At 65.8% G+C, this 22,259-nt stretch overlaps 2 protein-coding genes across 4 annotated transcripts in view; one reads left to right on the top strand and one right to left on the bottom strand.

Moving 5' to 3' along the window:
• Nucleotides 1–397: 397 nt before the first annotated feature.
• Nucleotides 398–4,608, top strand: IGFLR1 (IGF like family receptor 1). 3 transcript variants are annotated; one of them, XM_077840837.1, is made up of 8 exons: nucleotides 398–553; nucleotides 1,020–1,227; nucleotides 1,519–1,708; nucleotides 1,902–2,007; nucleotides 2,145–2,304; nucleotides 2,468–2,569; nucleotides 3,078–3,170; nucleotides 3,255–4,608. In XM_077840837.1, exons 1-8 carry the CDS (start codon nucleotides 452–454, stop codon nucleotides 3,551–3,553), a joined length of 1,260 nt encoding a protein of 419 aa, XP_077696963.1. In that variant the 5' UTR covers nucleotides 398–451; the 3' UTR covers nucleotides 3,554–4,608. The 3 variants fall into 3 exon arrangements, with proteins under 3 accessions (XP_077696963.1, XP_077696964.1, XP_077696965.1); XM_077840838.1 differs by lacking the exon at nucleotides 2,468–2,569; XM_077840839.1 differs by lacking the exon at nucleotides 398–553 and having other exon boundaries at nucleotides 1,055–1,227; nucleotides 1,524–1,708.
• Nucleotides 4,609–4,617: 9 nt separating this feature from the next.
• Nucleotides 4,618–22,259, bottom strand: part of KMT2B (lysine methyltransferase 2B) — a 34,717-nt gene continuing 17,075 nt past the window's right edge. The window contains exons 8-37 of the mRNA XM_077841644.1: nucleotides 19,509–19,757; nucleotides 19,178–19,272; nucleotides 18,633–18,731; nucleotides 17,913–18,026; nucleotides 17,519–17,665; nucleotides 16,789–16,884; nucleotides 16,544–16,661; nucleotides 16,097–16,210; nucleotides 15,495–15,679; nucleotides 14,861–14,953; nucleotides 14,601–14,708; nucleotides 14,283–14,356; nucleotides 14,028–14,149; nucleotides 13,508–13,614; nucleotides 13,078–13,215; nucleotides 12,532–12,690; nucleotides 12,192–12,312; nucleotides 11,928–12,006; nucleotides 11,261–11,415; nucleotides 10,649–10,867; nucleotides 8,935–10,330; nucleotides 8,557–8,655; nucleotides 8,377–8,474; nucleotides 8,000–8,137; nucleotides 7,691–7,765; nucleotides 7,303–7,480; nucleotides 6,930–7,037; nucleotides 6,710–6,793; nucleotides 6,288–6,417; nucleotides 4,618–5,646 (exon numbers count right to left, since the gene is read on the bottom strand). Of these exons, the coding sequence (XP_077697770.1) occupies nucleotides 5,371–5,646; nucleotides 6,288–6,417; nucleotides 6,710–6,793; nucleotides 6,930–7,037; nucleotides 7,303–7,480; nucleotides 7,691–7,765; nucleotides 8,000–8,137; nucleotides 8,377–8,474; nucleotides 8,557–8,655; nucleotides 8,935–10,330; nucleotides 10,649–10,867; nucleotides 11,261–11,415; nucleotides 11,928–12,006; nucleotides 12,192–12,312; nucleotides 12,532–12,690; nucleotides 13,078–13,215; nucleotides 13,508–13,614; nucleotides 14,028–14,149; nucleotides 14,283–14,356; nucleotides 14,601–14,708; nucleotides 14,861–14,953; nucleotides 15,495–15,679; nucleotides 16,097–16,210; nucleotides 16,544–16,661; nucleotides 16,789–16,884; nucleotides 17,519–17,665; nucleotides 17,913–18,026; nucleotides 18,633–18,731; nucleotides 19,178–19,272; nucleotides 19,509–19,757 (5,174 nt within the window). The 3' untranslated portion in view covers nucleotides 4,618–5,370. The remainder of the gene's footprint in view (nucleotides 5,647–6,287; nucleotides 6,418–6,709; nucleotides 6,794–6,929; nucleotides 7,038–7,302; nucleotides 7,481–7,690; nucleotides 7,766–7,999; nucleotides 8,138–8,376; nucleotides 8,475–8,556; nucleotides 8,656–8,934; nucleotides 10,331–10,648; nucleotides 10,868–11,260; nucleotides 11,416–11,927; nucleotides 12,007–12,191; nucleotides 12,313–12,531; nucleotides 12,691–13,077; nucleotides 13,216–13,507; nucleotides 13,615–14,027; nucleotides 14,150–14,282; nucleotides 14,357–14,600; nucleotides 14,709–14,860; nucleotides 14,954–15,494; nucleotides 15,680–16,096; nucleotides 16,211–16,543; nucleotides 16,662–16,788; nucleotides 16,885–17,518; nucleotides 17,666–17,912; nucleotides 18,027–18,632; nucleotides 18,732–19,177; nucleotides 19,273–19,508; nucleotides 19,758–22,259) is intronic.

The following is a 22,259-nucleotide window of genomic DNA, read 5'->3' as shown; positions in this document are numbered from 1 at the left end:
TATACGGCAATACATGCAGCCGCTCCCCAGCTGCCCCCCCTCTCCCCCCCCGGCAGAGGTAATTGCATCTCAGCACCTGATGAGCCTTCCCCGTGTGCTGTTCTGTGCGGCTGTTCCCAAGTTACCCTGACCCAGAACTGGCTGCACCTCAGGGCCGGGCAAGCGGTCGCCATGTGGCGTTATGTGTGGCTGTTCCTTGGCTGCCCCGCCCCAGAAGTGGCTGAAGCTCAGCGCCAGGTGCGCCATCCTGTCTGGTGTTCCGTACAGCCGTTCTCCAGCACCCCCGCCCTGGTGGTGGCTGGGTAATCCCCAGGCGGTTCGCAGTGCTGAGTTGACTGGTTATATCAGCCTCAGCTGACTGCTGTTTTTCAAGCTGGCAGGAAGTGTGCAGGGTGGAGACGGGAAATGGGGGACAGGCTGGGGTAGGGGAGGCCAGCACCACACAGTCCACATGCCTTACAGAGGTGAGCAGCGAAGCAGACACACGTGCAACTCGCCAGCCCAGATGAACGTGGTGGGACAGCAGGAAAGAGCATACACACGCCAGGCAGGGGTGAGAGCCTGGGGACAGCTGGGGCTGGTAGGGGATCGGGGGGGGGCACAGGCTGGTGGGATTATGGAGGGTGTGTGGGGAAGGGGTACAGACTAAAGGCGTGAGCTGGGGGGGGAGGGGTACAGGCTGTAGGGGTAGGGTTAGTGGGGTGGGGGCTGAAGCAGCCAGGGGGCCTGTGGGGAAGGGATACAGGTGGGGTGGGTTGACGTGAGCTGGGGGGTTACGGGCAGCTGGCTGGGGGCAGGGGGGGTGGAGAATGGGGATTTAAGGACCTGGATGTGGTTGGGCTCAGGGTCAGCTGTGGGGGGTATCAGTAAGGCAGGGGCTGTGGCTGGGGGAGGGAGTAGCTGGGATGTGGGGGGGTTACAGCCCCAGGAATGTGGGGGGTTGGGGTGAGCTGGAAGATGTGGGGGCTTGTAGGGGAACCCCCCCCCATCTCCCCTCCCCACATTCCCCCCTCTCCCAGGTCCCAGCACATCCCAGCCCCCCTCCCCTCCCCACGGTCCTTGCCATGCTGCTGCCCCTGCTTCTCTGTCTCCTGCCGCCCCCCGGCGCCTGGGCGAGGGCCCGGGGCTCCCTGTCCAGAAAGTGCGGCCACCTGCAGTATTGGCACCAGGAGGTCCAGGCCTGCGTCCCCTGTGAGATCGGCTATGCACACCTGGTCCCGCTGCGTGGTGAGTGGGAGGGCAGAGAGGGGTCAGCAGGGGGCACCGCGCTTCGGGGTGGGGGGCTCATCAGGGGGCACCATGCTGTGGGGTGGGTGGCTTGGTAGGGAGTGCTGTGGGGTGGTCAGCAGGGGGCCCTGGGGTGCAGGGGAGGGGGGGTGAGCGCCGTGCTGCAGGGAGCGGGGCGGGGGCTCTGTAGGGGGCGTTGTGCTGTGGGGAGGATGGTCAGCTGGGGACCCTGGGGTGCGTGCTGTGGGGCACTGTGCCATGGGGCTCTGATCCACTCCACGGTCTCCCCAGGGCAGGAGTTCACCGTGAACTGTGGCATGAGGGACACAGGCGGCCGTTTCGCAACTCCCAGCCAGGCGTGTCCCCCCCGGTCCTTCAACAATGGGCAATTCCTGCTGTGCCAGCCCTGCTCCCAGTGCCCGCCCGGCACCCAGCTCAGCCCCTGCACCCCTCTGCAGGACACCCAGTGCTGCCCCCCCGGGTATGACATGGACCCACCTTGGCTAGAGCAGGGGCTGGGAGTCAGGATGCCTGGGATCAATCCCTGGGCCTGGGAGGGGAGTGGGGTCTAGTGGTTGGGGGGGGTTGGGCACCAGGACACCTGGGTTCTCTCCATGGCGGGGGGAGGGGTGCTGCTCTCTGCCCTGTCCGACTGGCTGCTCTCGGCTCCACAGGCAGCGGTGGGGGCCGGCTGGCAGGTGCCAACCCCGGTGCTGCTTCCCTGACGAGCAGTGTCACCCCAAGGTCCGGGCTTACCTCGACTGCAGCAGCCCAGCGGAGGTAGGTGCCGGGGGTGGGGAGGCCGTATCAGTTAGAGCGGGGGTCTGGAAGCCAGGACTCCTGGGTTCTATTCGGACTTGGGCGGGGGGGGCGGTGTCAGATGTGTTCATTCCCAATTGCATGGCTCTGCCTTTCAGGCTCCCGGCGCCGAGTCTTCTGCCTCCCCTAGGTCCCCCACTTGGCTTCCGCCTTCAGAGATACCGGGGCGCTCTGGCCATGCCCCAGGCTCTGCTTTGGCCCCCACCTCTGGGACCCCTCAGTGCCCTGGAGGGCACGAATCCCGCAGGGACACGGCAGGTATGTGGGGTCTGTCAGCGCCCCAGCTGGGCCAGACCGGGTCTGGAGTCACAGGGAGCTCCCCCCACACCAGTACACCCACCCTGTGCCCACAGCGGCCCCTGCTGGCCAAGGCCAGAGTAGCCAGGAGCTGTCCCCATGACCCACTGTCGCCCCCTTGCAGGCTATGGTGGGTATGTCGCTCTTCTGATGCTGCTGCTCGTGCTGCTGGCTGGGGCCTTTGCCCTCCTGGTCTGGACGCAGCTTGGCCTATGCCCCCACCAGGGTGAGTAGCCAGCCAGCCCCACGGCTGCCCTGCAGCACTGCCCCCCTTCTGCCCATGCTGCAATAGACCCCCAACTCCATCAAGCTCCTCCCGCTGCTGAGAGCCCCCCCACTGCCCATCAGGCTCCTCCCCCATACCCCAGCCTCTCCATCCCCCACTCCCATTCTCATTGAACTCCTGAGGCAGAGACTAGGAGGAGCCTGCCCCCTTGGGAAGGGGTGGGTCTGCTCTGTTCTGCGAGGAGCTCCTGGGAAGAGTGGGAGGGGCCTGCCCCCAGAGAAGGGCTGCTCTAAGCACTAGAAACCCATATCCTGGGGGCAGTGCTCCTTGGACAGCAGGTGGGGCCTAGCCCCTCAGCTGATGCTCCTTGGGGAGCAGGTGGGGCCTAATGCCTGGGGGGTGAAGCTCTGCTCAATGAGTGGGGGGCAGGGTTCTGGTAGCTGCTCAGTGCTCCCCTCAGGCTGGGGATCCAGGGCCTCAACCCTCACCACCTCCTTCTGCCCCCCAGCCTCCAGCCCCATGGCTAAGCCCCATCGGCTGCTTCCCCCCCAGAGCACAGACAAGACATCTGGCAACATAGCACCCCCCGCTGGCCATGCAGGTAGGTGCGGCTCCCTTCCCCCACCAGCCATGCCTACACCCACACCTCCCCGGTCCCAGCTCACCCCCGCTCTGTGCCCCACAGGCCTGTGGGGGGCGCCGCTGCAGCACCTGCTGGACAACGTGGACGTGCTGGAGGAGCTGATCATGCTCCTGGACCCCGAGGGCAAGGCCGGGGGGGGGACCCGGCACCTGGCTGCGCGCTACGGCCTCTCGGCCACCTGGATTGACTACGCCTATTCCCTGCGCAGCACACGCAGCCCCCTGCGCGCCACCCTGGAGACAGTGGCTGCCCGCCAGCCCGATGCCACGCTGGGGCAGCTGGCCGGGCTGCTGGCTGCCCTGGGGCGCAAGGATGCCCTACAGGTGTTGGCAAGGGTGTAGGTGGGGGTGTGAGCTGCCTGCCTGGACTGACGCTCAGACCCCCCCGCCAACCACAGGAAGGAAACAAGCCAGGACCTCGTTCACGTTGCCCTCCGCTCTCTAGCTGCGCAGCCTCACTGCTACAGCCCCCCTCCCCATGGCCCGGGGGAGGGAAGGGGGGCAGGCCACTGGTGTTCCCATCTATCCCCCTCGGCCAGAATCACGGAGAGCACAAGACAGCTGGTTTTCCGTTGCTGGCCTCTTCCCGAGGGGGGGCTATGCACCAAGAACCATCAAGGAGCGTCGCTACAGTGAAGACCAGGACACCTGGGTTGCCAGGGGGCAGCATTTGCCCCCATGCTAGAGGAAGGTTGAGGGGCAAGCAGCCAGAGGGGCTAGCAGCCAGAGGGGCTGCCCTCCCCAACCTAGTCTCAGAGCCCATGGTGCAGCCGGTCACATCAAAGGCCAGCAGGAGGCGCCAAAGCCGCACTGAAGACCTTGACACCACCACCAAGCCCAGGAGACCGAGTCTGATGCAGGCCAGGAGCATTTGAGGCAGAGCATCTGAGTAACTGCCACACTGCAGCAACCCAGGGGGACAGCTCGCCCAGCACGGAGATGCAGCCACCTCTGGGATGGGGCCAGCCCCTGCAATGAACCTGGCCCGAGCAGTAGGCACAAGCCCTGAAGGTTTCTCGGGAGCCAGTGGACGCTGCCCAGTGGAACTCTGCCTGGAGGCGTGAGACGAGGGAGGAACGGAAATATGTCCCAGAGTCGCAGAGCACCCCCTTGTCCAGCATCCTCCTCCTGGTCAGAGATGGTGACTTTGGCCAGAGCCAGGTTGAGGCGGCTGGGGAAGCAGCAGGGAGCTGTGGCTGCCCCAGGCCTGAACCAGTGGAACAGAGGAGGCCCTGTTGCAGAGCAGGAGGGAGGAGCTGGGGCAGGCCTTTCCCAGCTGGGGGCAGTGTGCCCAGACCCCCCCTCAACCTCTGGGCATCTCCACAAAGCCCATTTCCTCCTCCCCCCCCGCATGAGAGCGCCCCCCCCCCTTCCCCAGGCACTTATGCGAGGAAGAGCACAGCATGTGAAAATGACCATTTATTTAAAATTATACCAACGGGGCGGGGCCGGGGGGCACAGGGCCGACTCACCGCTTTAAATAAAAAAGTGCATAGAAAATAAACAGGTTTAGAAACATCTGTACAAATATCTACAGGGTTGGGGGGCCGTTGGGGGGCCTGCCCTGGCCCCCCACCCCCCACTCACACCCTCCCCGTACAAAAAGGAAAACAGCCCCTCGGCCAGAGCTGGGAGTTCAGTCTCAGGAGGCGGCAGCTGGGCAAACTCCCCCCTCCCCACACACCCCTCATGCCTCTGCTAGTGCAGATCAGCAGGGGGGTTATTGTGCACCCCTGCTCTGGGGGGAACCCCACTAGTCCAGCCCACATTGGGGGCTCTGAAAAAGGGGGCAAGACCCTGTTCCCCAAGGGGCCTGCCCCAAGTCAAGTCTTGCTCCTCCCCGCCCAGGAAAGGGGGTCAATTGAGAGGCAGGAGCCACAAGCTGCCCTGGAACCAGGGGCGGGGGGGGGAAGAAAAGGGGGAGATCACAGCAGAGGAGTCTGGGGCACCGGGCCCTGCCCCCAGCACTAACACTAGGGGCCCTCCCTCCTCAGGCCAGTGTCTGGAGGGTGCTGAGCAGCTGGGCTCCCTCACCCCCCAAAAGCCCAACCCCGGGCTGTTGGGGGCCTGGAAGTGGTCGGGGGATGGGGAGAGGTAGCAGGAAATAGGGGGTCCCAGCGAGGCCGGATCCCAGCCCCCAAAGGCCGGGCCAGGCAGAGCTAGTTGAGGAACCGGCGGCAGCGCTTGGCCCCGCAGTTGCAGGGCAGCTTGGAGCCGGCGTCCTCAATGGGGAACTTGTAGTCGTAGGTGAGCTCCTCGCCGCGGAAGATGCGCCGCAGGGCGAAGATCACGATGTGCTTCTGCCCCTCCACGTGGATGACGCGCGAGTAGCAGTTGGGCTCGCACGAGTGGTTGATGAAGCGGGCGGCGTTGCCGTGCATCGTGGCATCCACCACGTCGAAGTCGTCAATGCGGAACATGTAGCAGCCGATGCCCTGCGGGGCCGGGGCGGGTCACGGGAGGCTCCATGGCCGCTGCTGGGCCCCCGAGCCGGCAAACCCCCCAGCCGCTCTTCCGCACCCCTGAGCCAGCAAACCCCCCCCAATCTTCCGAGCCAGCAACCCACCCCCAGCCGCTCCTCCGCACCCCGAGCCAGCAAACCCCCCAAATCTTCCGAGCCAGCAACCCACCCCCAGCCGCTCCTCCGCACCCCCTGAGCCAGCAAACCCCCCAAATCTTCCGAGCCAGCAACCCACCCCCAGCCGCTCCTCCGCACCCCCTGAGCCAGCAAACCCCCCCCCCCCCCCGGCCTCCAGCCCCCCTCCCCCCCCAGCTGCTCCTCTCCTGCCCCCAGCCACCTCTCCCGATCTCCCGAGCCAGCAACCCACCCCCAGCAACCCCCCCCGCCACTCCTGCCCCCGCAAGCTGGTAACCCACCTCACCGCAACCCCCACAGCCACCAACCTCCACTCACCTACCCCTCTCCTGCCCCCCCAGAGCAGCCCCCTCCTGCCCTCAGCCCCTATGGACCAGGTCCCAGCAGCCCACCTCCTGCTCCCCCAGTGCTGACAACCTCCCCCCACCCCCAAGACTGAGACTTTCGCAGCGAAGCTCCCCCAGCCCAGCACCCCCGCACCTTGCCATCGTAGTACTTCTCACGCTTGTCGGTCAGCACCGAGCGGATGACGATGCCCGAGTACTCAATGACCATCTCGCCCGCATCAATGGTGCGTTTGCAGAACAGCCCACGCCCGTGGATGGCTGACCTGGGGGGGGGGGGGGGGGGGACACAGGGTCAGCGCAGGAGCCAGGCCTGAGATCAGAGGCAGCGCACTGGGGGGAGGGGGGAAGGCAGGCAGCACTAGCCGAGCACCACAGGGAGGCGCCCCAGGAAGCAGGGCAAGCCAACAGCAAGCGTCCCCAGGGCAAAAAGCAGCAGAGTGAGTGGGGGCGCCAGCTGTAGCCAGATGCCCATTTCTGCCCCCCTGTACATGCCGTGTAAGAGCGGGGCCATGTGCTGGGCCCTGGGATGGGCTTGGGAGGGGGCAGGTGCATTACCTGTACACGCCCACAGCCTCCTTGGAGGTTCTCTTGAGGTGCCGGAAGCGCATGGCCATGGGCAGCTCCAGGCTGGTGGCTCGCCTGGGGAGAGAGCAGGGCACAGAGCGGATCAGAACCGAGCCCACCCAGGGCCCCCGCCAATAGACACAGGGCAGCCCTCCCACAGCTGGACACAGAACCCAGGAGTCCTGGCTCCCAGCCCCCCCCGCTCCATTACCTGGTGGATTTCAGCTGCACCTCATCCTCTTCCTCGTCATAGGTGCCGCCCTCGGGCAGCGTGCGGTGCTGCGACGCCAGGAAGTTGAACATGTCAAAGGTGCATTTCCTGGGTGAGGGGGGGCGGGAGGGCAGGATTAAAGCACCATCGACCCCTCCCCCATTCCCACCCACATCCCCACCCCAATCAACCCTGCACCCCCCACCAACCTCCACCCCACTCCTGACAGACCCCTCACTCTCCTACCGGCCAGGTCGCAAGCCCCACTCCCAATGGCCTCCTCACCCCAGGGTGGATTCCCAATTCCGGGGGGTCTCCCCCACTCCCTGAGACCAGACCTGCTCCACCCAGGTCCACGTCCCCTCGGCCCCACCTGACGTAGACCTCGGCGCGGGCGCAGCCATTGGGGTTCAGGGGCAGTGACTCCTCCTCCTCCTCGTGCTGGTGGTAGCGGAACTTGTACTTGTGGCAGGACTTGGCGCCATGCAGCTGCTCCACCAGGAAGGTGACTGCGTCATGGTGCATGCCCAGCAGGCGCACCCCGTTCATGCCTGGGGAGACCCCCAGGCATCAGAGACCCGCATGGCCTTGAGCCCCGCCCCAGAGCTGGCAGAGAACCCAGGAGTCCTGGTTCCCAGCTCTGCCCACTCTAACCACTAGACCCCACTGCCCTCCCAGAACTGGGAGAGAACCCAGGAGTCCTGGCTCCCAGCCCCCTGCTCTAACCCACAAGACCCTAGGCCAGGGCTCCCCACACTCACCAGCGAATGACAGGTGCTTGAGGCGGGCATTGGCTCGTGCCTCCTGCACCTTCTCAATCACGGCCTTCCAGGCACCTGGGGAGAGAGCAGGGGAGAGCATGAGCCCCTAGGCTGCCTGGCACTCCCACAGCCCTGTGCCCCATTCCCTACCCCTCCCTCCGCCCAAGCCAGCCAGTCCCCTCCCTGAGGCCTGATCAGAGCCGGTGCCCCTTGGAGGGGAAGGCCCAGTGTCCCTTTCCCCCACTAGCCAGTCCCCTCCCATCGGGGCTGCTCAGAGCCAGCATCCCCTGGAGGGGAGAGGCCCCATACCGTCAATGCTGTCAGCCTGCACGCTAAGGCCATCCTCACTGCTGATCTCGAAGCATAGGTGCGGCTGGCTCTTGGGTGGCACCTCATTCTCCTTATCCTCGCAGTACAGGGCATCCTCGTCGGAGCTGGACAACTCCCCTAGGGGCAGAGAGTGAGAATGGGGCAGGGTGGGGCAGAGCACAGAGTCCTGGCTCACGTCTCCACGACACCTCCCACCCTGCTGCAGTCCCAGGCTCCCCTCTGCCTACCAGCCAAGCCCTGCAGCACGGCATCCCCCAAACCCCCTCACAGCATGGCATGATGCCCCAACCCCCCCGCCCCCCCATGGCACAGCACCACACCAGTCCCACTCCCCACACTGGCTGCCCAGGCAGTACCTGTGTAGCGGTGCCACGTGGGCTCTGACGGAGGCTCCAGGCTGGGATCCGGCATGCGGGGGCTGCACTCCGGGACGAGGGAGGGATCCGAGGGTGACCTGCAGGGGTCAGGCAGAGAGAGCTCAGCACGGACAGGCCACCGGCCGGGCAGAGTGGGGGGCCAGCAGGGCTCACACTCACCCTGTGCTGCCCCCATCGCTCAGCTCCGCCTGCTCCTTCAGCGCCACCAGCTCCAGGACACTCTTCACCGAGGGGGTCTTCATCCGCACCCGGCCGGGCCTACAATGCCAGCACAGCAGTGGACTTAAGGGGCAGGCAATGGCAGCTGTGGGTTGGGATCAAGGGGCCCTGGCAGAGCAGGGCAGGTTGTGGGGAGCCCAGGGCTAGGACAGGAGGGGGCTGTGGGTCAAAATTGAGGGGTACTGGCAGAGCTGGGGGGGGCGGGGTTAAGGCACCCCATGTCACAGATCTGACATGTCCTTACAGGGAGACATGCACTGGGCGGCCATGTCCCAGAATGCACTACTCCCCACAGCTTATGGGGTTGGGGTCACCTACCTGGGGCCCTGCGGGGGGCTGGTGAGGCCGTTCCTGCTCTGGCTGTCAGGGGCACCAGCTGGCAATGCAGGGGGCAGCAGCTCCTCCTCTTCCTCCAGCTTGGGCCTCTTGGGGTGGGCACCAGCGACGGCAGAAACCCTCTTGGCACTGCTGGGGAGCTGGTGGGCATGTGGCTGGGGTGGGGGGACAGGCAGGTGGAGCAAGCCTGAGTTGAGGGCCAGGCGCTGCAGCAGGCAGGGCTGGGGCAGCCCCAGCGAGGGCGTAACCAGGGCCGAGGGGCCCAGGGTGAGCTGCCCCCCAGCACCTGGTGGCCGCAGCACATTCATCATGGGCACCATGCTGAGAACAGGCGCTCGGATGGTCCAGGTGGGCACTGGGCTCCTGGCCACGCCCAGTGGGGCTGCGGCACGGAAGATCACTGTGCCCAGGCTGGCTGGGGGCTGTGGGGGCAGAGCCGGGCCTGGCTTGGCGGGGGCACCCGGCCCCTCCAGGCTGCCCCCCGCCAGCGCCTCCTCCCCACCCTGCATCTTGACGAACACCTGCCCCAGCTTGTTGACCAGGATGACCTTGGAGCCAGGCTTGGGCGGGGCGGGCGCCTCGGGGCCCAGCACCCGGACGCCCGGGCTGCCTGGCACCCAGCCCAAGGCACGGGCTGGCTCGGGTGCGGGGCCTGCCTCGCTGCCATTCACGCTGGGCTCCGGGGCCTTGCCCTCGCCCAGGTTCTTCAGCACAAAGTCCACGATTTCCGAAGGCAGGTCCTCGGGTGGGGGGGCGGGGCCAGCTGACCCCTGCTCCGCCCCTGGCTCCACCCGCTTGCCATTGGCACCCCGCCCCTCACCCTCCCCATCGTCCACCCCATCCAGCTGGTCGATGTGGGGTAGCGGTAGGTCCAGTGGGTACGGCGCCAAGTCTAGCTCTCGTGTCACTACCGTGCGGGGAAAGCGGAAGTAGCGCCCAGTGCCCCCAGCCCCTTCCTCCTCCTCGTCTTCGTCACTGGGGCCAGCCAGGGGCAGGCCAGGCGAGGAGCAGGGCCCCCGCCCCTCACCCCCCACCTGGAAGGGCTCATCCAGCAGGCTGTCGTCGAACTCCAGGTCCGAGACGTTGAGCTCATCGAAGGTCAGTTCGGGGGGCACGCCGGGGGACGAGGGGATTGCCGGGGGGGAGGTAGGTGGGCCGGGCCTGGCTGAGGTAGGGGGGTGCTGTGGGCTGCTCCCCGGGGGAGCGGCTCCTGCCCTGAGAGAGGTGGGGCCCGGCGGCCGAGTCCTGGTGGGGCGCAGGGGGGAGGGGGCCCGGCGCGGGGGCGGCGAGAGGGGGCTGTGGCGCCGGGGGCGGCGCAGTGGTGTGAAGTCCGGGTCGCCCACCGTCAGGATGTGGTGGGCCATGGACGACGTGCTGCCTGAGGGGGGAAAACGGGGGGGTGAGATGCTGGCACCGGGTTTGGGGGGACCCCGCACACCCCTCCCAGGCGGGATCAGACCACCAGCCCCCAGAAAGCATCTTACAACCCTTGGCCCACAACACTGCCCCCAATTCCAAACCCCAAAGAGTGCATCCCAGAACCCCCTAGGCCACAACTCCTCCCGCCACCACCCCCCCACAGTGCTTGTTTCCCAGAATCCTTTGAGACACCAGGCCACAAGCAGCAGCCCACCCTTCTCCCTCCCCCCACAGGGCAACCAGCCCTGCCCCTCATGACCAGGCAGGGGGCACGTACCGGGTGACGGCAGCGGCCGGGAGGAGACCCCAGCCAGGGGCCGGCGCGTCGGAGAGTAGTTGGGCACTTTGATGCGAGCTCCAGCCAAGGAGCGGGGCACGGAAGTGGTGGCCGGCTCAGGGGGAGGCAGGGGCCCCGGGTTGCAGGAAGGCGAGTGGCACTCTGGTGCCAGCATGGCAGGCCCTGCGCCCGGGAGGTGCAGATCCCAGAGGTGAGCGTCTGAAACGGGAGCAAAAACAACATGCTAGGTAGAGCGAGGAGCTGCCTACGGCACGGAGACCCGACTGCATGGCCCTGGAGACAGCACCAGGACACGCGCCTGGCACGGAAATGCAGCCACCTCTGGGGCAGGGCAGCAGCCACACAACGCTGCACTTTGAGCTGAAAGGAGTCTCCCCTAGCTGCAGCAGCGGGTATTTTATCCTCTGCCAGGGTGAGAGGACAGCTCCCAGGCAGGACACAGAGGCTGGTGCACCAAGGACAGCCCCACCCCCGAGGATGGGAGCCCCCACCCAGAACACGCTTGGCTTGTGCAGAGCCCACAAAGCCCCCTTGTATGGTGGCAGAGTGCCTCCCCCTTCAACCGGGTCAGCCCCCCACCCCACCCCTCACCTGTGGTAGGGCTGTGCACGATGGTCTGGTTCTCCTCCTGCCCCACCAGCGGGTCTGGCTCCTTCTGGTTCGGCTGGGGCCGGCACTCCAGGATTCGGCACTTGTACCAGCAGCGCCTCCGGGCATCTACCGTGCTCCAATACAGCCGAGTGCACCTGGCAGGAGAGGGCACCGCCCAGAGCCACCTGAGCTCTGGGACAGCACAAGCCAGAGACTCCACCCCCACCCCAAGCCCAGCTGCAGGTATCTGGCTAAAGCACCTCCCCGAAAGGTGGCTGGCCCAGGTCACTGCACCGTGCCCTGGCCACTCCTTCCACTGGTTGCCCCTATCCCGCCTGGTGCGGCCAGTGAGTTGCAATGAGCGTGCCAGGGAACCGTCCCACGGGCTGGACGCCTGCGGCCAGACGGGTCTCAACATTGGCTCAGCACCATATGCGTCCTTGCCACCTTTCCCTTGTGCTGATAGTTCAACCCTCCCTGGCTGCTCCGGCATGGCCCCAGCCGCCCACTTAGCCCCCCAAAGAGGGGCATGGGGGTCTGGAAATTGGGGTGGGGTACACAGGCAGCCCCAGGGCAGGGGGGGGGTTGGGGATGGGGTCATCCCTGTAGCGCACACACCGCAGGGCAGGGAGCCAGGGAAGCCCCGCGCCGGGGGCCAGATACTCACTGGTAGCCGACAGGGAAGAGGCGTCCCTCGCACTCCGACAGGTCCGTCAGCAGCCCCAGACTGTCTATCTTGATGGAACCTACAATAGGAGATGAGGTGAGGACATCCGCATGCACCTACGGCCAGATGGGAGCTGGCACCCCTTGGAGGGGGAGGCCAAATGCCCCATTCCCTGCCCGCCTCTTCCCCAGTCAGCCAGTCCTCCGCTCTGGGGCCGGATGAGAGCTGGCACCCCCTAGAAGGAAGAAGCCCCCCCGCACTCACCGATCATCATGTTGACTGTGTCGGGTTCGAGGCCAACCATGAATTTCCTCTTGAAGCTGATGCCCTCGAAGTCCACGTAGACCCGGCGCAGCACATCGAACCCGTCCTCGGTGACGATCTCCTGGAGCAGGTGGGGGTATGGGTCAGCAGCTGGGCAGTACCCCCTTGCCTGGAAGCACTTTAGCGGGGACCCCCCGCAAGGGCCAGCCTGGCCATAGGGACCCCCCAAACACACCATGGGGCCCTAGCCCTCAATCTCCAGGGGAGTAGCACCCCACAGCCCAACCCGCCCGGCTCGCAGCCCCCGCCCCCCGCCGGTGCACCCAGCACGGCCCCTCACCGTCCCATCCAGCAGGTCCGTGTGCTTCTGGCAGAAAACCTTCTTGTCCTCCTGGAAGGTGCAGCGGCGCAGCCGGGCGCACATGAAGTGGTAATTGCTGAGACAGGCCGACAGGCAGCAGCCCACTGTGGCGCCGGTACGCTGGCAGTGCTCGCAGCGCTGGGGGCACAGCACGGGTAAGGGGGCAGCGCTCGCAGCCTGGCCTGCGCCAGTGCAGAGGGCAAACAGCCGGCCTCAGGCGCCCCCCCACCACACCCCGGCCTCAGCCTGCCCCCGCACTGGCCAACAGCAGCCCCGCCCCCACCCCCGGCCCTCAGCCCTGCCCTCCACCAGGAGACAGGCCCCACCCCCGAAGGCTTCAGCCCTGCCCACCCCAACCCCCCAGTGGCAGACAGGCCCCACCACCCACCTCAATGGGAGAGCAGCAGTCCTTGCCCCAAAGGCAGACACACCTGCTCCCCTTCAGCCTTACCCCGCCAGCACCTCAGCCTCGCCCCCTCACTCAGCCGAGGCCGACCCCCCGCCTGCAGGGACCTGCCCCCTCACCATCTGGCGCCCCCGCACCACGGCAGCATGCACGTTCTTCAGGGACCCATCGTTCTCCTCAAAGACCTCGGCCGACCAGATGGCGCAGTTGACGTGGGTCCATTCATTCTGGCCGATGTACAGGAGCCGCCCTGCGTCCTGAGGAGGGGCGGAGAGCGAGGGGGACAGGGTCAGCATCACCAGCCAGAGGGGGAGCAAAGGGCAAAAAACTCCAGCAGTGACCTGGGACAGAACCAGGAGTCCTGGCTCCTAGCCCCCTCTGCTGTAACCTTTAGCCCCCACTTCCCCCACCCTGAGCAGGGGACTGAACCCAGGTGTCCAAGCCCCACACTCCATGCTCCCCTGGATCCCCAGCGGCCCAAGGCCATGCGTTTGGGGGTTGATGACTCACCCAAGCCCTGGTGCAGCCTTGGGGTGGGCCAGGCCTTACCTTGGACGGGGCGTCCCCATACTGGAGGCACAGGGCGCACTGACGCTTGTCCTCAGCGCCGCTGCCCAGCCCCTGCTTCGACAGCGCCACCTCCTGGCCCTTCCCACCTGCCGGGAGAGAGGGTGAGAGCTGCTGGGGGCAGAGACCCGATGGTGGTGATGGGGTGGGGGCGTAGGAGAGAGGCCTTAACAATGCGCTTGGAGAGTGACCACCAGCTTCCTTCCCCCATCGCCCCTACCAACTCAGCAGCTGGCCCAACTTCCAGCCCCCATTCCCCCAGTCTAACCCACCAGACCTCACTCCCCTCCCAGAGCCAGGGACAGAACCCAAGAGTCCTCTCCCCCAACCACTCGCCCACCCCTGCCCTAACCACTAGGCACCACTTCCCTCCCAGAGCCGGGGAGAACACAGTTCTGGCTCCCAGCTCCCATCCCCCTACTCTAACCCATCAGACCGCACTCCCCACCCAGAGCAAGGGACAGAACCCAGGAGTCCTGGCTCCCAGCCCCCCTGTACTCACAGGTGCCCATGGTTCCGGGTGCCAACTGGCCATTCTCTGTGGCGCTGGGCTCCTCGGGCCGGCGCCACTGCGCATACATGTGGTCGGAGGAGGGGGGCAGCACAGCGTCAGGCAGCATGCCACTGTGGGGGGGGGGGGGGGGCAGAGTAACAGCGTGAGGGCAAGGGAGCCGGGGCCCTGGGAGTCACCCCAAGCCCTCCCTGAACCCCCCAGCGTCCCTGTTGCCAGTCCCCCCCCCCACCTCCCAGTACTCACTTGGGGAGGCAGCTGCGCCGCTGCCAGCGCTTGGCGTCCTGGGCGTTGAACCAGCTGAACGAGCGCGCCATGAGCTGCAGGAGAGAGCCAAGTGGTGGGGGCTGCACCGGGGAACGCTTGCCACATCCACAGGGCCCCCCAGCCACCCCGCCCACCGCTGCTGCCCCCCAGCCACCGCCACGGGGGCCCAGCATCCGCCCCCAACCAGACCCACAGTGGGCCCAGCTGACCAGAATCCTGTCTCGCCCCCCATGTGCAGCGCCCCCCCGAGTGCCCTGGCACGCACACCATGCTTGCCCCTCGTGCTCCCTGCGGTACCTCAATGTAGAGCGCCTTGGCAGAGGGACCGCCCTGCTCCTCCTCGAGGCCCTCATGCTCGTCCAGGTGCCGCAACAGGATGCCCACCACGTCCTCGCTGAACCCGTGCTGGGGGGAGAGCGACCGTGGGGGCAGAGCCTAACCACTACCCCGCCCTGCCCACCACCCCTTCTGAGCCCCCCTGCACTGCTCTGTCCCCCACCTCCCTTGCCCATCCTTCATGCTCCATCCGTGCCCTGCACGGCCAGCGGCCCCCTCACCACGGAGCTGTAGTGGCCCTGTTCGAAGAGCTTGCTGATAGTGCGGAGGTTGCAGGGTCGCCGGTGCACCTTCACGCCGTCATCCGGGCAGCACTGCAGGGAAATGGGGGTCAGCACCCAGGAAAACCACAGGTCGCTGGTGGGGGAGGGTCTGCTCTCCCCAGAGTCTGCACCCTGCCCCCCTCTGTGTTCCACTGTCCCAGACCAGGGTCCATCCCCCCCGCAGGCAGGGACTCATCCACATGGCACGGGCCTTGTGCGCCTTGCAGCCAGAAACGCCCCCACAATCAGCTCCCAGCCAGCTGCCAGGAGGGGGGGGGGGGGGCACCAGACAGTGTCACTACAACAACATGGACTAACGGGGGCTAGGAGCCAGGACACCTAGGTTCTACCCACAGCTGAGAGAAATAAGGGGACTCATGGATTCCAGGGGGTGCTGGGAGCCAGGGGGCTGAGGTCTCTCCCAGCTGGGAGTGCTGTGGGAACTAGTGGGTTAGAGCGCAGGGAGAGGCCAAGAGCCAGGGGGCGGGGGCTCTCCTGGCTCCGGGGCGCAGGGCCGTACCTGGGGGCACTACAGCAGGGGCTGGGAGCCAGGGGGCGGGGTCTCTCCTGGCTCCGGGGTGCAGGGCCGTACCTGGGCGCACTGCAGCAGGGGCTCAGCGTGCTGGGAGGCCAGCATTCCCTGCAGCACGTTACGCAGCCCCTTGCGCAGCTCCGAGGTGAGGACATCCCGCCACTTGGCCCGGTCGCTGCCAGAGCAGGGCCGGCAGTTGTAGACCACGCTCTCTGGCAGGCTGGACAAGATCTCGTAGTCCTCGTCTGGGGAGAGAGCATAGCAGGTCAGGCAGCCCCAGCCCCATGCAGCCTTCCACCCCGGGGGCAGGGGGCGCATGGGCCAACCATGGCCAGTAAAGCAGGGCCAGGGCTAAGATGGCAGCCCAAGGCAAAAGGGGTGTGCTGCGGATACTGAGGGGACACACTAGGGGGTGCTGTGCCAAAGGGGTCATGGCTCTCCCCAACCAGCAGGGCCAGCCCTGAAGCCCCAGGGCAGCGCTTGAGGGCACTGTGGGGGTTCTGTGCTGCAGGTGGGCATGGCTCTCCCCAGCTGGCAAGACCAGCACCGAAGCCCCAGGGCAGCACTAGGGGGCACTGTGCTGCAGGGGGCAGGGCTCTCCCCAGCTGGCAGGGCCAGCCCTGACACCCAGCGCAGCTCACTGGACAAGCCCACAGACTGACCTGAGAGCCCCTCACATTTGGCATGAACCCAGTGCTCGCACTTGGCGCATTGCATCATCTTGCTCTCGTAGTCGTTGTCCTCGTAGCAGTGAGAGCAGATGGGGCAGTAGTTACCTGGGGGGCAGAGGGGTTAGTGCTGCACATGGGGCTGGCACCCCCAGAGGGAACAGGCCCCATTCCCCATCCCGAGCCAGTCCCCTGCCCTGGGGCCAGATGGGAGCCTGTGTCCCCTAGAGGGGAAAAGGCCAGCGCACCATTCCTTGCTGCCCTTATCCAGCCAGCCCCCAACCCTGGGGCCGGATGGCAGCTGGCGTCCCCTAAAGGAGAAAGGCCCCGCATCCCATTCCCCACCCCCCTGAGCCAGCCAGCCCTCCACCCTGGGGCTGGATGGGAGCCTGCATCCCATAGAGGAGAAAGGCCCTGCGCCCCATTCCCCACCACACACACCTTTGTCATAGAGCAGGGAGCAGGGGGGGCAGAAGCTGTAATCATGGGACCACTCTGTGTCCCAGTTCTTCCCTGGGGCAGCCCCACAGCTCTTGCAGCGGATGCAGGCAGAGCAGATCTGGGGAGCCAACAAGAGCGTTAGTGTGGGAGAAACCCCCCCCTCACAACACCTCAACCCTGCCGATCCCAGGATAGACCCTGCCCCCTTCCTCCCCATCCTGGCACGGCCCTGCCCCTGTGCTCACCCAGCCCCTCTTCTTGCGAATGGGCTTGCTGGGGTAGTTGGGGCCCAGGCAGGCCGGGTGGTAGCAGTTGCGGCAGCGCTCGCACTCCAGCAGGGGCTGTGACAGGGCAGAAAGGAGAAGGCAGGTGTGAGACACGGATGGAGTCCCCCTGCCCCACCCCGAGATGGCGAGGGCTGAGATGCAGCTGCCTCAGGGTGAGGCCGAAGGCTGGTCACCCAGGGCCCCCTCACCTGGCACTGAGGCACAGCCCACTCTCGGGTGGGGCAGGTCACCCAGGGCCCCTCGCCCGGCACCCTCTGGGGTCGGGTGAGTAGCTGGTCACCCAGGGACCCCCCACCTGGCACTAAGACACAGCCCTGCTGGGAATTCCCAGCTGCTTGGCATTACCAGGTTTGGGCAGGAATGAAAGCCGAGCCCCAGTCACGCTGCCCACATGGGTGATTTCGGGGAGCAGAACGGAATCACCCGAGGGGGACTAACGGGCTGGACACTGGGGTTCACACCTGGCTTTTGGCGGCAAAGAACTGTACAGAACCCAGAGGAGTCAGGAGGTGGGTGTACAGCGCAGGGGGAGGACGGACCTCAACGCTAGGCATTGGGGCCAGCCCCGACTGCCAGGGAGAGCCCCCCACCCGTGCTCCCTGCAGCACAGCGCCCCCTAGTGCCGTGCTAGGGCACAGGCTAACGCTGCCTGGCGGGAAGGGCCCCAACCTCCTGCCAGGGCACCTACCTTGGAGACCTTGTTCTTGCGCCCACACACGTGGCAGAACTTGCAGCGGCGACAGCACCAGTTCGCTTCCTGCTCCCGCTGCGGCTGCTCGTCCTCCTCCAGGCAGAACACGTGGAAGGGGTCGCAGCAAACCTGGCAGAACACCAGCTGGGGAGGGGACGGGCCGATGAGATGGCTCCGCCCAGAGCCAGGAGGGAACCCTGGAGTCCTGGCTCCCAGCCCCCCTGCCCCCAGAGCTGGGAGAGAACCTGATCTCTGGGTTCCCAGCCCTCCCCACAACCACTAGACACCCCCCACCTCCAGAGCAGAAGGGGAACCCCCGTGTCTGGGCTCCCAGCGCCCCCTGCCCCCAGAGCGGGGAGAGAACCCCAGCATCCGGGCCCCACGCTCTCACCTCATGGAAGCCCTTGCTGGCGCAGAGCAGGCACATGAGCTGGGCTGTGACAGGTCCAGAGGTCAGGATGCTGAGCCCCCCCATCAGCCACACATTCTCCAAGTCACAGTCTTCCTGCAAGAGATGGTGCCCACCCCACAGCTATGAGCCTCTCGCCCTGCCCACAGACGGCTTGCTGGGACCCTGGAGACAGACACGGGCTGGGGCCGCAGCCAGGGACACAGAGCCATGCCATCCTGTTCCCACCCACCCCACAGGATCCTAAGTGGGCAGGCCAGAGGGGACCCTCACACCGTGGGGCACAGGCTGGAGATTCCTCAGCGGTGCCTCCCAGCATAAAGGGAAGCATGGGGACCAGCCTCCCCACCCCCAGTGCAGCCACTGGGCACACCTGACGGGTGGCAGGGAGTGGTGGGACACCTGAGGGAGGGGGTGGCAACCTGCCAGCCTCCAGAGGGGCCCGACAACCTCCACCACCTGCCAGCCCCTCCTCCAGCCCTGCCTGGTGGGGGGGGGGGCTCCAGCACCAGAAAGGGGCTTAATTCCTTTGCCCCACCACCCGTGTGGGACTGAGCTGCCTGTGTCCTCAGCACCTCAAGGGGAGGGGGCTGGAGGCTCGCGCTGAGATGTGGAGCCAGTGCCGACACCCCTCCCGCAGCAGGGCCGAGTTGGGTGTGGATTCTGCCCAACACTGGGGACCAGAGAGCGCTGCCCCCTCACCTTGAAGTCAACACGCAGACGGTGGACCCCGTCAGTGGATTTCTGCTTCCCGTTCCAGCCATTGGGGAAGGAAGGGAACGAGCCAGAGGAGAGTGTGTCCTGGGGGGAGAAGGAGGTCAGTGGAAGGGAAGGCAGGGGACCTCCACCCTCTAAGGGGCATCAGCTCCCATCTGGCTCCAGGGCAGGGGACTGGCTGGCTCATGGGGGTAGGGAAGGGACACATGGCCTTTCCACTCTGGAGGGTGCGGGCTCTGATCCAGCCACAAAGCAGGAGAATGGCTGGCTCAGAGGGCAGAAAACAGGACACGGGTCCTGGAACCAGCCAGTGAGAGCTGTGCCAGTCATGTGGAGGCCTGGATGGAACAAGGTGGGGTTCCCCATCCTGGCAGACCCCTGCCTGCCCACCCATGATGGTGTTCGCACTGGAATCCCTGGGCCCCATGCAGGCTCCTCTCCCTCTGCTCTGGGCCTGGGTCCTTCCAGTGCTGGCGCATAGGTGCATCACACCCCATACACTGCTCACTCCATGCCTGGGGCCACCTCACCTTCTCCAGCCTCCTTCTCGCCTTGAGCTGCACGACAGGCTGCAGCGGCGTCCTCCGCGGCCGGCTCTGCTCCTCTGCCTCCATGGGGAGCAGGTCTGGAGGGGCAGAGAGACTGTTAGAGGGCCAGCAGCCCCAGCCCACCTGCTGGCACGGCAACATCCCAGGCCCTGACCCCTCTGCACCCCAGGTACCCAATACACAGGTGGGGGAGACAGCCCAGGGAAGCCAGCAACCTGTCACGGGGAGAGGGGAGCTGGCCGCCACGCAGTGGGGGGCGGGTGGGAGCCAGCTCAGGCGCAGGGGGGACGGAGGTCCCAGCAGAGCGGCTCACCCGAGTCGCGGGAGGGCTTCCTACGGGGCGTGGTGGAGCCGGGCCGGGGCTCAGCATCCGAGTCATCCGTGGACTCGAAGATGTCGTAGGAGGGTCTCTGCTTGACGCAGCGCCGGGCCGACTTGCGCTGCAGCAGGGCCTCCTGCTCTGCTGTCTCTGTCGCCCCCAGCATCAGCTCCCAGGGTGCTGGGAACTCCTCCTGTGAGTCCTCCGAGTCCCGCGCCACCACCGGCTTCACCACCGTGCGACCTGTGGGCGGCCGAGAGTCACTGAAACACGGGGCCCATGGCACTGCTGGCCCCATCACTGTGTGACCTGCAGGCGCCAGCCCCATCGCAGGGTAGCCAAGAGACAGCCCCCACCATCCCCACAACCACACAAACCACAGGGGGCAACCAAAACACACAGACAGCCCCAGGTGCTATGGGAGCAGCTCAGAGACACAGACGGGTCCTACAGCCCCACCACCAGGCAACCTGCCAAGAGACACTGATACACAGCAATGCAGCAGCTGCCCCCCAGCCCGGCTCCTCTCAGTAGGTCGCAGACCCATCCGCCCCACTAAGCGCCACATACGCAGTGGCCTCCAGAACTGTCCCACTATGGCTTCTCGCAGCACCCACCTCCAGTCAACACAACCCACCAGCTCATGCCTGCCCCCCATGCTCCAGATCCACCCCCCACATGGGACCAGGCACCCAAGTGAACACGGCATGCTGGGCTGGGGCCAGAGATCACACCCCACCCCACTGTGCTCTGCACACCCCCCACCCCAAACAGACCCAGATGCTGTAGGGATGGGCCCTGCCCCAGGGGCCTGTGATCTGCAGACAGAGCACGGAGGGGGCAGGGGCCCCACAGGGGGGAGGAGGGAGAGAAGGGGCAGGATAGAATGCAGGAGTCCTGCAGGGCTCCCAGCCTAGTGCTGGGGCAAGTCTGGTTCCGTGAATAGCTTCCTCCCCTCCCCCATCCCATTGACACACACCCCAGGGCTCCCCTCCTGCCCCCCACACACCCAGCACCACAGACTCCACCCCACCCACATATGGCTCACGACCCCACACACACACACCCCTCCCCCACATACATGCAGCGCCCCCCCCATTCCACTCCCCCTCCCCAAGGGACTGGGACCTTTCCCCCACACACAGGCCTTGAGCCTTCCCAGTGGCAGCAGCACAGAGCAGCCTGTCTGCCCCCCAGCTTAGGCCCCCGCCGCAGCCTCCTCCTGCCCCCCAGCTCTACCTGTCCCACCATGCTGGCTGCAGAGCAGGGCCGGCTCTGGGTGAGCTGGGGGCAGGGAGCGGAGGACAAAGGACAGGGTGGTGGGGCTAGGCCAGTTTCCCTCCTCAGCCACAGAGCAGGTGAGGAGGCTGGCCTACCCACAGCAGGAGGAGCTGGTGCAGCGACCACAGACCCTGCCCGAGCTTGGGGCCTGCCTCCTCCCCTGGCAGGCCAGGTCTCAAAGATGCAGCAGGCCCCTCCAATCTAAGCAGGCAAAGGGGGGGGTCCCAGCAGCACTGAGGAAAACATCCAGCTCTCCTCCAGTGCCCCCATCCATAGATCTCAAAAGCACCCCACACAGTGGGGAAACTGAGGCACAGGGCGATGACAACTTACTCGCTCACCCAGCAGGCAGAGCTGGGAACAGAGCAGAGGCCTTCTGCGTCCCAGCCCAGGGCTGTATCCGCTAGGCTGCGCTGCTTCCCCAAGCTCAGCAATCCCTGGCATCAGAGCAAACACCCACTGGCGAGTTTCACCCTGGGCAGTTTCCCGGCCATTTCCCAGCTCAGCAGCTACGCCATGGTGAAGACACGCAGCCCTGCTGGGCCCAGCAGTGCCAGAGGGACTCATCCCTTGGCCAGGGCGCCCGGGGCCTTTCCCCCACAAGGATTGTGTGGGACATGTGGACAGGTTAACCCTAACCCTTACTGGCCACTCATGTGCCATCCTTGCCAGCAAGCTCTCTCACAACCTTAGGGAAGGTGCATCAACTTCTACACTACGTTAACTCTGAACCTTAATAACAATATGTGTCAACCTTGCTGTGTTCACTCTGAAACCTAACAACTCCATTATAAATGAACAACACTACTAGACTGGCAACCTCGGGTTGTGTTAACCCTGATCCTCAACTACTACCCCACAATTGTTGTTGTGTTAACTCTGAACTCTAATGAGATGCCACTGCAGCCCTTGCTACTTACAACCTCTGAGTGTTTCCCGGACAGGATCGGGGAATGGAGCTAGCCAGGGAGGTTAGACGTACGCAGAGCAGGGGGGTGTCCCTCCTGAGGGGGACTGGGTCCTCTCTGCGAAACACATGAAGAGGACACTGGCGAACTAGCAAGGAGGCAGCAAGTGAGAGCTGTGACTCCATTCCAACCCCACCTTGCACTAACATCCACCGAACCCAGGAGTTCTGCAAGGACAGCTTCTAGATTCACACCGTGGCCCGCAGCCAGAAGAGGGCATACAGGCTGCTCCCCCAATGCCCCTGGCTCCAGCAGTCAGACAGGAACACCCCAGATATTTTCAAAAAGGGTTGCTATGGGCCAGGGGAGGGACACTGTGGCGAAGGCAATGGGGGGGGGGGGTCACTCAGTAGGGGGAGCTCTCCCCTAAGCCACTGATGGCCCCAGTGCCGCACTAGGGGCTGCTGTGCTGCAGGGAGCACGGGCAGGGCTGGCCCAATTTCCCAGGGCGATGCTGGGCTACAGGGGACAGGATGGGGAGCTCTGAAGGTCCCTG

Source organism: Eretmochelys imbricata, chromosome 24 (genome assembly GCF_965152235.1).
Source record: "Eretmochelys imbricata isolate rEreImb1 chromosome 24, rEreImb1.hap1, whole genome shotgun sequence".
NCBI classification, from domain to species: Eukaryota; Metazoa; Chordata; order Testudines; family Cheloniidae; genus Eretmochelys; species Eretmochelys imbricata.
This window is presented reverse-complemented; position numbering and strand designations above follow the sequence as displayed.

What these genes read in the sequence shown, in the direction of transcription:
- IGFLR1 (XM_077840837.1), top strand. Translation starts at nt 452, where the DNA reads ATGCCTTACAGAGGTGAGCAGCGAAGCAGACACACGTGCAACTCGCCA. An exon ending in CATACACACGCCAGGCAGGG is followed by an intron (nt 554 to 1,019) that starts GTGAGAGCCTGG and finishes CCCCTCTCCCAG; the next exon opens with GTCCCAGCACATCCCAGCCC. An exon ending in ACTGCAGCAGCCCAGCGGAG is followed by an intron (nt 2,008 to 2,144) that starts GTAGGTGCCGGG and finishes TCTGCCTTTCAG; the next exon opens with GCTCCCGGCGCCGAGTCTTC.